This window comes from Scyliorhinus torazame, chromosome 1 (assembly GCF_047496885.1).
Source record: "Scyliorhinus torazame isolate Kashiwa2021f chromosome 1, sScyTor2.1, whole genome shotgun sequence".
NCBI lineage: Eukaryota > Metazoa > Chordata > Chondrichthyes > Carcharhiniformes > Scyliorhinidae > Scyliorhinus > Scyliorhinus torazame.
The window spans coordinates 313,947,297-313,962,651 of NC_092707.1; the positions used below are offsets into that span (position 1 = coordinate 313,947,297).

Here is a 15,355-nt window from a genome sequence, read left to right on the forward strand (position 1 = left end):
TAAATTGTATGCGTGCTCATCCTCACGAGCATACCAAGCCGTGCAATGGGTGACTATATTCTCTCATCTGGACTCTATCAGGTGTTTTAATAGTTGTGCCCGAGGGTCATTAACCTTTTGTAAGACTTCCTGTAGCTTTAACAGTGGTACCATCAGGGTTAACGTTCAACTGCCAGTATACAACACAGGCACAGAGTGATCGGGCACAGACTCAGAAGTTATTAAATTTTGCAGCTGATGAGCTCGTATTTGAGACAGTTCTATAAACATTCCATTATCAATGCAATGTACTACCGCTCCTAATTTTCAGAGTGTCTGTCTGCATAATAGGGGAAAGTGTCGCTAGGTAGAATACATCCTTCCTGGGGGTTAAATGCTTCTTGGCCCCTTGCATGATAGCCTCTTTCCCTCTATTTGCTAACCAGTGTCTGAGGGACTCACTTCCTTGTTCAAACGATTATCATTATTGGGAACCCAGCCTCCATTTGTGCCGGGTGGGACTGCAATCCCATCCTTCAAAGCTGGCGAAGACGCACCATAAAGTATTTTAGAAGCAGCAAAACATCCCCTGGAGGGGGCTATAAATACCACACATTTAAGTCAATTTCCAATGATTGATTTGATTGGCATTAGCTATTCTCAGAGACGTATATTTTTCTTTGTCAATTCAGAAAAGGTCAACTGCCTGCTGAAATGGTTAATGTTTCCTGCAGAACCTAAGAGGGCAGAGAACTTGGAATGATGCCATTTACGTCTTCTCACGTAATCTAAAAACTTATTCATATTCAATTACTTTTATTCGTAAAGGCATTTTCTTTCTTTTAAACTGATTTTAATTTTCAATGTTTCAGTGCATTAGACAAATCTCAACAAAAATCACAAGTTATAAACTCGGACTCACAATGACAGATGATAAAAAATACAACCCACTTAGCACTTCATACATTGACTAAAATTAATTGGTTAAACAAAACACACAGATTCTCACAGCTCACAAATATCACAGTTAACCGTTAGCCTTATCTCACGGCTACAGAAAATCTGAATTCTCTTTTCAACAGGATGCCATCTGTTACACTTTTACCTTAATCTTCTATTTACTTTTACTCCCCTGTTTTTTTTTCGAGAGGGGGTCAGCTTCATTAGATTTGTATGGGATATCTACTTGTGTGGAAAGAGTGACCACTGAATGGAACATTATATGCAGCAAGCAACCAAGCACATGCTGACCTTCACCAATAGTTTTCACTCAGGGCTGACTTTTATGGCCGAGGTGATGACCCCAATGACAGGCTGATAAACCAGGCGCAGTACAGCTGTGGCTGTTTCTGAAAACCCCAATACAATTCCATGCATTTCAGGCAATTAACTTCCTGGTTTTGGGCCTTCTATCCCCGTGAGGGTGATGATACTACTTCCAACAGCTGCCAGCCAATCGGATGGCCAGAAGCTCTTCAGTCTCAGCAGCACCACCAGGTATGGTGGTCACCACTAGGACTGCAGCTAGCCAGAATGAGGCTGCAGAACAAGACCTTGGTCTTGCTGGGGCCAGTCACCCACAGCTAGGTGAGCGAGATAGTTCTTGAGGGAACTACCTCATTCCGTTGCTTTACGATTGTTTCTTTTCATTTTCTTACTCATTTCAACACCCTTATCTGTCTTCTTTAAGGAGTTCACCACCTTACTTGCTCTGGATGTCTTTACCGAGGCTTCAGGGCGACCTATGATGGGGCGTTGAGTTTATTGCTCATCGTTCCTTCTGAAAAATACTTTAGAGCACATACATATAACAACAAGGACCATGGGAAATTATTAACAAATACTACAAGGAGCGCTCACCGGTGTTAGTCCTTTTGCGAATCTTGAAGCCTGCTGATTGTTCCATTTTGTTTGGTCTCTAAGGCACCTTTGTTCTTCTCATGCAGCTACCATTAATTTATTAATTAAGATAACTACCATGCATGAGTCACTGGCCAGTAATTAAAGCTGCTGAGTGGCAGACTCCCCTTTCAGCTGAGAGAGTCCTGTTCAGAGATTTGTTTTGGGGTTCACTTCCCGTTAAATTAGGGAAACTGCATGATTACGCCAATTTGTTGAAGAAATTATAAGTCAGCACTTCGAGTTTTCGCCGAAGGTCCTTTAATTAAACACGAAGTTCGTGGGGGAGGAGGGGGGGGGGGGGTTGGAGAGACCACAGTCATTCCAATTGTCCCCGCTGTACAGAGGTAAAGGCAGATAATTTATATGATACAGTAAGCAATATATAGGACAGAAAGCATTCTTTAGATTAGCAAGAGACAGAAAAATGAGCAGGCCGGAGTTAGATTTTAATAACAGGCCTGTATTCCTTGCCTAAGAAAAATAATAATTGTATGCTGTCAGCAAAACGATGTGCAGCTGTATGCTTGTTTACATTGTATGACCTTCTGACTATTTTATACAGAACTCTTGACTGAAATAAGGCTAAATATCCACCGTGCTTTGCCAAGTGCCTATTTCCATGAAATTTAGGCAAGCAGCTGGTTAAAATGAATACAGGGTATTAAGGCAACTAATCCGCCAACTAACGTCCCTTCTACACATGGTGAGGCATCTATCACATGTGACAGGACCAGGTATTGGAGACAAGGACAACAGTGGACAGTCCTCGCCAGAGAGCACAGGACACACCAAGCTTTGCCCTGCTGGAGGCAGACGCTGAGCCTTGGAGTTCATAGATTAAAAGGACTATTTTGTAGCAGCAGTAGCAAAAATGTGAGGTTCTGTCAATATTTCCAGGCTGACAGCACACCATTGAAGAGAGATTAGAGGAGTGTGTCTCTAACATGATTGCCATGATGTCTCAGGCATTTGCACTGATATCTACTTGCGTGGAAAGAGTGACCACTGAATGGAACATTATATGCAGCAAGCAACCAAGCACATGCTGACCTTCACCAATAGTTTTCACTCAGGGCTGACTTTTATGGCCGAGGTGATGACCCCAATGACAGGCTGATAAACGAGGCGCAGTACAGCTGTGGCTGTTTCTGAAAACCCCAATACAATTCCATGCATTTCAGGCAATTAACTTCCTGGTTTTGGGCCTTCTATCCCCGTGAGGGTGATGATACTACTTCCAACAGCTGCCAGCCAATCGGAGGGCCAGAAGCTCTTCAGTCTCAGCAGCGCCACCAGGTATGGTGGTTACCACTAGGACTGCAGCTAGCCAGAATGAGGCTGCAGAACAAGACCTTGGTCTTGCTGGGGCCAGTCAACCACAGCTAGGTAAGCGAGATAGTTCTTGAGGGAAGGGCAGGGGAATTTCCAAGGGGCCTTGCCACAGTTGGGGAGGGGTGTTAGGCCTTCCATGAGATACAGGGTACCTACTCAAAAAGGCCTTCCAAGCCTGCATGTGTGACACCCCCATGTGGCATAAGGTCCCCACCACTGCTAAGATACCAGCAGCAATGGGATGAGGCCAATAAAGGCCTCAATTGTCCTCTTTCCATCCTCAATCTTCCCCGCCCATGGGTGAATTGCAGGGAATTGGGAAGGTGGCAGACACTCCAACTCTCACCCTCCCTTCTCATGCCATAGCCCTCATTGCCTCCCAGGCTACTCCTGGGGCCAGAATTAATTTCTACCCTCAGGCTGCTACTCAAACACGATACAGGAAAACCAGCTCTTGACCACTGAGTTTCTCATTCAAATGCAGCAAAAACACTCCAGCTCTTCGCCGTAGAGCATTCTGTGACTCCAACAAATTCTGAACCAATTGTGGTAGACACCACTAGTGGTATATTGTATGTATTACGGCACTGCCCATATATTACAGGTACAACGGTAAATCCCTGCCTGCTGGCTCTGCCCAGCAGGCGGCGTATAAAAGTGTATGCTCTCCTGCGCACAACATCTTGTGCAATAAAGCCTTGATTGTTTCACCATTCTTGTCTTGTGGTAATTGACGGTACATCACCAATGCATGCATGAATGCGGTACATTATCAGATCAAACAAAGTACCACAGATAATTAACTACTTTTGAAGTGCAGGCAGTGTCTATTACACGAAGGATCCCGCTGCCGGTGGGGGCGCGCCGCACGACGGAGAATCCCACCCAATGTTTTAAATTGATCTGGAATAACTTTGATTATGGCTTGTTGCTTCTACTTTTCTTACCTGACTCTGTGGTGTCTTTCACACTGTTGACAACGTTGTTCTTTGCCATTGTCCTTTTCAATTTCGGTAGCTTTGCTCCCTCGTAGTTCCATTCATACCTGTCCTAATATAGTTTTGTTTCCTCAAGTGTGCGTTGAGAATATTATTGCGAAGCTGCCCGGTATTTTTTTAAAATACTTCTCCAGTATAAGATCGTGCTATATTTAAAATGTACGATTTTGAATGCGTTACTGCGATTAAAATCAGGTGGATCATAATCGACGGCAAACGCTGGTCTCATGCGGTAAATCAAAATACTACTCCAGGGGTCTCACATTCACTCATCAGGGAAGCTGGCAGCGTTGGTGTGCTTTTAAACTCATACAAGTTTCTTGGGGCTGCGGTTCTTTTGATCGCTGCAGTTACTGCAATTCCCGCTCGAGCTCACACTCACTCGCTTTACGGCAACTGCTCGCGCTGCGACTGTTTACTCGCTCCAGATGTTGACATTCTGACTTATGGTGATCAAAGTATTAATCCTAGACAGCAAAGGATTTGTGAAGATATGGAAAGATATTACTAATCTACTCAATGTTCAATTTAAGTGGATCAGTTAGCCTTCGATTAGCGTTTATTTTTTAATTCCCACTCCAACCCCCCCCCCCCCCCCCCCCCGGATATGTTGGACTCTCCCTCTCAGGAATACGAGAGAACTCGATCGACAGAGGAGGTGGGGTTTTGTTGCCGCATCTGAGCATGCGTCGTTCGCGCAAGACTTGCTGGGAGTCCTAGTTCAGAGCTCGCGATTCCCCAGATAGTAAGATGCAGAGACCGACGGGAGAGAACTACAGCTCCCAGGATTCAACAGGCAAGTCATGTAGACACACAGCAGCTCTCGGGAAGGGAGTGAGCGAACAGACGGCGGCTGCCGGTCATCCAGTGCTGGCTTGTTTTCATTTCTTTTGTTTGTTTGACAAAATCATGTTTTTACACTGAATTCAGACCGGGTTTATATTCAGCATGGGAGACGACGCCGAGGAGGGGAGCTGTACTGTAAAACACGAGCTGACAAATGGTAAGAGTTTGAGAAAATATTTTGCGATTTAAAAACTCCTTACGCCGGGATGTGATATTGAGCAATCGTTTCTCTACATTCAAGTCAATTGAATTTGCGCAGGTAAATCGCTGGATTAAAATTTGTACTTAATATGTCAATGGAGGGACTCGACTGAATGTATGCAGTACGCTTTTTAAATACACACTTTGACGCTTAACCTGCTGTTCCTGTAGTGACCTGTCAGCTGGCGAGTCTGTCTGTAAATAACAGGACTTGCCTGGATCAGTGAGTCTCGTAACTCGTTGCACAACTTGGCTCTATGTTGTAGTAAGCTGGAACGATTTGCATCTCTGTTTACGTTGTTGCGAACACCAATAAAAGAGGGCGAGAAGAAAAGGGATATCTGCCAATCATTCTTTTGGCAGCAGGTGTAATGTGGTGCATTCCAGAGAGAGATGATGGCAGACTGGAACGAAAGGACTTTAAGAGAACATGTAAGTACTTGTCAGAACGATTTTATCTTCACGATCCCCGACAGAGCAGTGTTCGGGGGTATTGGCAGCAGCATCCTTGAACAGCAAGTCTTTTTAGTATTTTTATTTCTATTTAAGATTTCCAGCATCTGCAGTAGTTTGCTTTTAAGTATTTTTACGGGTTGGTGTTTGTTTGTGTGTGTTTATGTTGGATTACTCTGTCAATTAATTGTCCTACTCATTATTTTATTGTTTTTTAATAAAGATCTGACTTTATTTAGAATTGTTAATGTAAACTCAAGTTTCTGGTAGAAAAATACTTTAATTTTAACAAAAGTTATAATTTGACAAATCAGGTGAAGCGAGGAACGGATGTGATTCACAGCAATATTTTGCATATTGTGTAAAAAGAGACACAAGCACCGATTGCTATGATTTTTTAAAATTGTTGTTGCGTTTGCAATGACTGCAGAGATAAATATTAAATAATGGTGCCCACTATGTCTTTGTATGGCAAAGCCATTCATTGTGCAATTTGTATTACTCTTTAAAAAAAAAATCATACACTATTATTGCACTGAAAATAATCACATGTGATTCAACTGGCACATGAACTTATGTGTAAATGTAAATTATGTCATGAGTTTACAATGTTTTTCTCTCACTTTATTGAACTGAACATAAAAGGTATATGGAGCTTAATAGGTATGCTGTTCATTGAAACTGACTTTTAAATTATTGGAGCAAAAGTGATGCATAACCTGTAAAAGTAATTGCTCATATCTGATGGTGTCCACAACTGTTGACCTGAAACTTTTAACTCCTGGAGGACACATTGTAATGATTTAATTCTGTAATCTTTTTAAAATTTTGCAATTCTCATAATCTGATGTTTCTTTCTATCAGTTGCATCTTGGTAAAGTTTAAGATTTCTGTAGCCAACATTGTATATTTATTATTTTAAGCAATTTGTGATGGCGTTCAAGAGAGCATGCTTCCAACCCTGGCTTACTCTGTTATTACTTATTTAGAATTCCCTTTTTCATATTGCAGTCTTTTAATAAAATTGGATATATCTGTCTGAACTAATTTGAATAACACTTGCAGGGATATAATGGAAATTATTTGTTCTTCTGATCTGTACCAAAAAATAACAAATACTAAATAAAAACAGAAAGGTAAAGCTAAAAGTTGGGATAATATTTGGATGCAAAACATGTATCAGTTCTGCAAAAGGGTCTGCTCCTTAAATAATAACCCATTCTCTATGGATAATAAATTGCCCATGAGATGGTTCTGCTGTCTTATTCCAGCATTTCCTGTAATTTTTGTAAGATGTCATTGAATTTTTTTTAAATTAGGAAAGACAATTAAACTTTTGGTAGGTCTAACTTTGGGTGTCATATACAACCCAATTTATACCATGCAGTACATTGACCAAGACTGCATCTTATAACCACCTTGTCTTGAATGAAACAGGATAGGTTAATGCGGTGCTGAATTCCGTAACACGCATTAAAACATGTAACATCAGAGATACTAGGATAACAGCCAGCACATTAAAATGATTCTGTTGACGTGAACCCAAGGCATAGAAGAAACTACAATGTAACCTCTGCAGTTCAGTGTTTTTCACAAAAGTGGTATAATGTTTTCATTCAATATTTTTAGTTAATAAGAACACATTTTATTCTGCCTTTCTTAAGAAATGTGATGCATAAGTTTGTTACTGTAATTTTGAAACAAAAGTTACATTGCATCAAAATGCATGCTCATTTAGATTTGTGCATCATTTCAAATGGGACAAAGGTTGTGCTATTGCATGTTTGTCCTGTACTTAAAATGGTCACACTCAAGAACATGAACACGAAAGGCTATAACATTGTGCTACAAAAACAATAACCTGGAGTAGTGATAGAGCAGCAAACATTTGTTTTCCTTGACAAGATTTACCAATTCAGCTTGTTTTTGTGCACTTCAATCTCTGCAGTGCTCTAGGTTACAATGCCTGTTTCACATTTGGTTTGTTTGCTCAGTTTGCCAGAAATACTGCCTCTTCCATGTAAGTTGTAAATTATATTAATTGGAAAATTTATTCTCCAGTTATTAACAAGAAAAATAATTACATCAACAATTTGATGAGCCATTTGGAAGTTTTTGTGCCTCGTTTTTTGTAGGCTAGTCAAGAAAATCCTTTTACGCTACATTTACTTCCCCAAAATTTGTCAATGAGTAAATTACTAACAGATTTTATCCAATTATGGTCAAGTACCTAATTAGGAAATTTTCAGCCTCCAGATGTTTGTGAGAAAAATGATGATGACAGGTTCTTTGGAAACCAAGCTGATGTAACATCATCCATTTGAAGCTTCAAATGGTGTCTGTTGCATTTTGTGTTTATCAAAATCTACCCCAATAGACCTGCCACCTAAAATTAAAATTGTAATAACTGTTTATGCAATAGGTTTGCCTACTTAAATGAGGAAAAAGAGAAAAATACTCTGGTACAGTCAGCATGATACTAGGCTAATGACCAAAAGGTTCAAATCCCTTCATTGCAAATTGTAAAACTGAATTCAATAAATAATAAGAAGAATCTTTATTATTGTCACAAGTAGACTTACATTAACACTGCACTGCAAAAATAATAATAATAATCTTTATTATTGTCACAAGTAGACTTACATTAACACTGCACTGCAATGAAGTTACTGTGAAAATCCCCTAATTGCCACATTCCGGCGCCTGTTTGGGTACACAGAGGAGAATTCAGAATGTCCAAATTACCTAACAAGCACGCTTTTCAGGACTTGTGGGAGGAAACCGGAGCATCCAGAGGAAACCCAGGCAGACGGGGGAGAATGTGCAGACTCCGCACAGGCAGTGACCCAAGCAGGAATCGAACTTGGGACCCTGGCACTGTGGAGCAACAGTGCTAACCACAGAGCTACCGTGCCACCCGGTGAATCTGGTAGGCTAGGAGTAGCACAAGAAAAAAAAAAATGACAAAATTGAATTGTAAAATCCGAATCGGTTCATTGCCCTTCATAAAAGAAAATATCCTACCCCCACCCAGTCTGGCTTATCTGTGGTTTGTGGTACCCTATGAAGTAGCCAAGCAAGCCACTCATTTGTAATATAGTCGCTACAACAAAAAAAACAACAATGGCCGAGACATCAGCTCAGAATGAGATTGGGAGAATTCCACAGAATCACGGAATTGTTACAATGCAGAAGGAGGCCGCTTGGCCCATCGTGCCTGCAATCTGGGCAAGAGTTAACTTTTCCGGTGAACCCCCAGGGAATGGTGCTGATTCTGGGGAGGCTGTTGTTTCGTCCAGCCAAGACGAGCTTCCAGTATCTAGGTGTCCAGGTGACCCATTACTGGGCCATGCTTCATTAACTTAACTTTTGTAATCTGGTGGATGGGGTGGAGGCCAATTTGAAAATGTGGGATGCCCTCCCTCTGACCTTAGGTGGGAAGGGTACAGATGGCGCAGATGAATATTCAGCTCAGGTTTTTATTTTTGTTCTAGTGTCTCTCAGTCTTTCTTCCTAAGGCTTTCTTTTGCAGGGTTATTTTTTGGGGGCTTGCAATCTCCATGGGTTCGTAGGACGTTTTTGCAAAGCGTTCGGCAGTCGGGGGGGTTTGGCATTATCTAACCTGTTACGCTAATACGGAGTGGCAAATATTGATACGGTGCAGGGTCGTTCAAGGGTCCGGACTCGATGGAGGAGGTTTTGTGCATAGACTTGAGTCTGAGTGCCCTGTTTAGAGCACCACACTTTTTTTTTTTTTTTCTTTTTTTTTTTCCCCCTTGCAAGATTCTCTTCGAGCCCGGTGTGATAGTCACTTTGACGATTTTGAATCCGTTTAGGCAGCATTTTAAACTGGGCTCCAGGTCGCTATTGACTCCGATCTGCAGGAACAATAGGTTTGTACCCTCTGCCTCAGATTCATCATTTAGGGCATGGGAGAGGGAGGGGTTGGAGAGGTTTTGGAGGGTAGGTTCACCGTTCTAACGAGTTGCTAGAGAAGTTACAGCTCCTGGCGAGAGGTTGTATTCAGGTACTTGTCAGGTTTGCAATTATTTACACAAGGAGCTTCCTTCTGGTGCCTTCGCCTTCGCTTATGGACAGGATTATATCCTTGGCTGAGCTGGGGGTGTGTAAGAATTTGGATGTCTATAGGCAGATTTTGGTGACGGAGCAGGTATCATTGGAGGAAGTAAAGACAAAGTGGGGGGGTAAGCTGGGTTTGGTCTTTGAGGGGGAGGAATGTGGAGTGAGGCTCGTTACAGGTTCAACTTCACAACCTCCTGTGCGAGGTTAATCCTGATCCAGTTCAAGGTGGTGCACAGGGCATAACTGACGAGGGTGCGTATGAGTGGATTCTCCTCGGTGGTGGAGGCTTGGTGTGAGCGGTGTTCTAGGGGGCTGGCGAATTATACACATGTTTTGGTCTTGCCCCAAGCTTGTTAGTTTTTAGTCTGATTGAAGGTTTTTTCTTTATGGGGGATTGGGGGGGGGGGATTTTGGTTGAATAAAAATATTTTTAATACGTATATATTTCCAAGTCAGGATGGTGAGTGGCTTGCAGGGGAACTTCCAGATTGTGGTGTTCCCAGGAATCTGCTGCTCTTGTACTGCTAGATGGTAGTGGTCATGGCTTTGGGAGATACTGCCTAAGAAACTTGGTGAGCTACTGGGATGTAACTTGAAGATGGTACACATGGCTGCCACTGTTTATCGATGGTGAAGGGATGGAATGTTTGCGGAAAGCGTAGTAATCAAGCAGTCTGCTCTGTCCTGGGTGCTGTCAAAGATTAATGGGAGACAAGAGGACTGGGAAATCTTTAGGGGGAAACAGAAAGCTACTAAAAAAGCTATAAAGAAGAGTAAGATAGATTATGAGAGTAAACTTGCTCAGAATTTAAAAACGGATAGTAAAAGTTTCTACAAATATATAAAACAAAAAAGAGTGGTTAAGATAAATATTGGTCCTTTAGCGGATGAGAAGGGAGATTTAATAATGGGAGATGAGGAAATGGCTGAGGAACTGAACGGGTTTTTTGGATCGGTCTTCACAGTGGAAGACACAAATAACATGCCAGTGACTGATAGAAATGAGGCTATGACAGGAGAGGACCTTGAGATGATTGTTAGCACTAAGGAGGTAGTGATGGGCAAGCTAATGGGGCTAAAGGTAGACAAGTCTCCTGGCCTGATGGAATGCATCCCAGAGTGCTAAAAGAGATGGCTAGGGAAATTGCAAATGTACTAGTGATAATTTATCAAAATTCACTAGACTCTGGGATGATCCCGGCAGATTGGAAATTAGCAAACGTGACACCACTGTTTAAAAAAAAGTAGGTAGGCAGAAAGCGGGTAATTATAGGCCAGTGAGCTTAACTGCGGTAGTAGGGAAGATGCTGGAATCTATCATCAAGGAAGAAATAGCAAGGCATCTGGATGGAAATTGTCCCATTGGGCAGACGCAGCATGGGTTCATAAAGGGCAGGTCGTGCCTAACTAATTTAGTGGAATTGTTTGAGGACATTACCAGTGTGGTAGATAACGGGGAGCCAATGGATGTGGTATATCTGGATTTCCAGAAAGCCTTTGACAAGGTGCCACACAAAAGGTTGCTGCATAAGATAAAGATGCATGGCATTAAGGGTAAAGTAGTAGCATGGATAGGGGATTGGTTAATTAATAGAAAGCAAAGAGTGGGGATTAATGGGTGTTTCTCTGGTTGGCAATCAGTAGCTAGTGGTGTCCCTCAGGGATCAGTGTTGGGCCCACAATTGTTCACAATTTACATAGATGATTTGGAGTTGGGGACCAAGGGCAATGTGTCCAAATTTGCAGACGACACTAAGATGAGTGGTAAAGCAAAAAGTGCAGAGGATACTGGAAGTCTGCAGAGGGATTTGGATAGGGTAAGTGAATGGGCTAGGGTCTGGCAGATGGAATACAATATTGACAAATGTGAGGTTATCCACTTTGGTAGAATAACAGCAAAAGAGATCATTATTTAAATGATAAAATATTAAAACATGCTGCTGTGCAGAGAGACCTGGGTGTGCTAGTGCATGAGTTGCAAAGTTGGTTTACAGGTGCAACAGGTGATTAAGAAGGCAAGTGAAATTTTGTCCTTCGTTGCTAGAGGGATGGAGTTTAAGACTAGGGAGGTTATGCTGCAATTGTATAAGGTGTTAGTGAGGCCACACCTAGAGTATTGTGTTCAGTTTTGGTCTCCTAACCTGAGAAAGGACGTACTGGCGCTGGAGGGTGTGCAGAGGAGATTCACTAGGTTAATCCAAGAGCTGAAGGGGTTGGATTACGAGGAGAGGTTGAGTAGACTGGGACTGTACTCGTTGGAATTTAGAAGGATGCGGGGGTTCTTATAGAAACATATAAAATTATGAAGGGAATAGATAGGATAGATGCGGGCAGGTTGTTTCCACTGGCGGCTGAAAGCAGAACTAGGGGGCATAACCTCAAAATAAGTGGAAGTAGATTTAGTACTGAGCTTAGGAGGAACTTCTTCATCCAAAGGATTGTGAATCTATGGAATTCCTTGCCCAGTGAAGCAGTTGAGGCTCCTTCATTAAATGTTATTAAAATAAAGATAGATAGTTTTTTGAAGAATCAAGGGATTAAGGGTTATGGTGTTCGGGCCAGAAAGTGGAGCTGAGTCCATAAAAGATCAGCCATGATCTCATTGAATGGTGGAGCAGGTTCGAGGAGCCAGATGGCCTACTCCTGCTCCTAGTTCTTATGTATCCCTCTATTCCCATCCTATTCATGTATTTGTCAAGATGCGCCTTAAACGTCACTATCGTCCCTGCTTCAACACCTCCGGCAGCGAGTTCCAGGCACCCACTACCCTCTGTGTAAAAAAAAAAAAAAAAAAAAAAAAAAATTACCTCGTACATCTCCTCTAAACCTTGCCCATCGCACCTTAAACCTCTGCCCCCTAGTAATTGGTCCCTCTACCCTGGGAAAAAGTCTCTCACTATCCACTCTGTCTATGCCCCTCATAATTTTGTGGACCTCTATCAGGTCGCCCCTCAACCTCCTTCGTTTCAGTGAGGACAAATCCACATCTTTCTGGTAGTGTGGCGACCAGAATTGAACACTATACTCCAAGTGTGGCCTAACTAAGGTTCTATACAGCTGCAACATGACTTGCCAATTTTTATACTCAATGCCGCGGCCAATGAAGGCAAGCATGCCATATGCCTTCTTCACTACTTTCTCCACCTGTGTTGCCCCTTTCAGTGACCTGTGGACCTGTATACCAAGATCTCTCTGACTTTCAATACTCTTGAGGGTTCTACCATTCACTGTATATTCCCTACCTGTATTAGACCTTCCAAAATGCATTACCTCACATTTGTCCGGATTAAACTCCATCTGCCATCTCGGCGCCCAAGTCTCCAAACGATCAGACCAGTTACCAAGGATAGGAAGGTCACAAACATAACCCTATTATTTAAGAGAGAAAACTGGGAGAATGGGGAGGACAAGGCATCCGTGGCTGACGAGGGAAGTCCAGGACAGCATAAAAGCTAAAGAAAAAGCATACAAAGTGGCGAGGATTAGTGGGAAGCCAGAGAATTGGGAAGCCTTTAAAAGCGAGCAGAGGACAACTAAAAATGCAATAAGGGGGGAGAAGATGAAGTATGAGTGAAAGCTAGCTAGTAATATAAATGAAGATAAGAAGAGTTTTTTTCAACATATAAAAGGTAAGAGAGAGGCAAAAATAGACATTGGACCACTGGAAAATGTGGCTGGAGAAGTAATAATAGGAAATGACAGACGAACTGACTAGTTACTTTGCCTCGGTCTTCATGGTGGAAGACACCAGTGGGATGCCAGGAGAACCAGGGCGCAGAGGTGAGTGCAGTGACCATTACTAAGGAGAAGGCTCTGGGGAAAGTGAAGGGTCTGAAGATGGATAAATCACCTGGACCGGATGGACTACACCCCAGGGTTCTGAAAAAGATAGCTCAGGAGATTGTGGAGGCATTGGTGGTGATCGTTCAGGAATCACTGGAGGCAGGAAGGGTCTCAGGACAGGAATGTAACACTGCTGTTTAAGAAGGGAGGGAGGCAGAAGACGGGAAATTATAGGCCGGTTAGCCTGACTTGGTAAGGTTTTACAGTCCATTATTAAAGATGAGATCGCGGAGTGTTTGGAAGTGCATGATAAAATAGGACTGAGTCAGCACGGCTTCGTCAAGGGGAGGTCATGTCTGACAAATCTGTTAGAGTTCTTTGAGGAAGTAATAAGGAAGTTAGACAAAGGAGAACCAGTGTACGTGATTTATTTAGATTTCCAGAAGGCCTTTGACAAGGTGCCGCATAGGAGACTGTTAAATAAGTTAAAAGCTCATGGTGTTCAGGGTAAGATCCTGGCATGGATAGAGGATTGGCTGACTGGCAGAAGGCAAAGAGTGGGGATAAAGGGGTCTTTTTCAGCATGGCAGCCAGTGACCTCGGGGGTCCGTGCTGGGACCACAACTTTTCACAATATACATTAATGATCTGGAGGAAGGAACTGAAGGTACTGTTGCTAAGTTTTCAGATGATACAAAGATCTGTAGAGGGGCAGGTAGTATTGAGGAAACAGGCGGGCTGCAGAAGGACTTGGAGAGTGGGCAAAGAAGGAGCAAATGGAATACAATGTAGAAAAGTGTGAGGTTATGCACTTTGGAAGGAGGAATCTAGGCATAGACTATTTTCTAAATGGGGAAATGCTTCAGAAATCAGAAGCACAAAGGGACTTGGAAGTCCTTGTTCATGAGTCTCTTAAGGTTAATGTGCAGGTTCAGTCGGCGGTTAGGAAGGCAAATGTAATGTTAGCATTTATGTCAAGAGGGCAAGAATACAAGACCAGGGATATACTTCTGAGGCTATATACAACTCTGGTCAGACCCCATTTGGAGTATTGTGAGCAGTTTTGGGTCCCGTATCTAAGGAAGGATATGCTGGCCTTGTAAACGGTCCAGAGGAGGTTCACAAGAATGATCCCTGGAATGAAGAGCTTATCGTATGAGGAACGGTTGAGGACTGTACTCATTGTCTGTACTCGTTGGAGTTTAGAAGGATGAGGGGGATCTTATTGCAACATACAGGATACTGCGTGGCATGGATAGAGTGGACGTGGACAGGATGTTTCCACTTGTAGGAAAAACTAGAACCAGAGAACACCATCTCAGACTAAAGGGATGATCTAAAACAGAGATGAGGAATTTCTTCAGCCAGAGAGTGGTGAATCTGTGGAACTCTTTGCCGCAGAAGGCCAAATCACTGAGTGTCTTTAAGACAGAGATGGATAGGTATTTGATCAATAAGAGGATCAGGGGATATGGGGAGAAGGCAGGAGAATGGGGATGAGAAAAATATCAGCCATGATTGAATGGCGGAGCAGACTCGATGGACCAAGTGGCCTAATTCTGCTCCTATGTCTCATGGACTAACTAGATGCCAGTTAGCCAAACATCAGTTGTGGGCTCTTATGGTCTAACTATATGCCAGTTAGCCAAACATCAGTTGTGGGCAGTGTGCTAGAATCTATTATTAGGGATGTCGTAAAGGGACACTTTGGAAATTATGATATGATTATGAAGAAAAATCATTTGACAAATTTGATTTGCGTTGATTTGAGTTTTCAT

General features: G+C 42.5%; 1 protein-coding gene across 2 annotated transcripts in view; it reads left to right on the forward strand.

Moving 5' to 3' along the window:
* The first annotated feature begins 4,942 nt into the window (after positions 1-4,942).
* The window catches only part of LOC140424188 (ribosomal protein S6 kinase alpha-5-like), a 201,724-nt gene continuing 191,311 nt past the window's right edge, over positions 4,943-15,355 (forward strand). Inside the window, exon 1 of one of the 2 annotated variants that reach the window (XM_072507844.1) lies at positions 4,943-5,214. In XM_072507844.1, coding sequence (XP_072363945.1) covers positions 5,160-5,214 — 55 coding nt within the window. In that variant the 5' untranslated portion in view covers positions 4,943-5,159. The remainder of the gene's footprint in view (positions 5,215-15,355) is intronic. The other variant, XM_072507846.1, reaches the window with a different exon arrangement.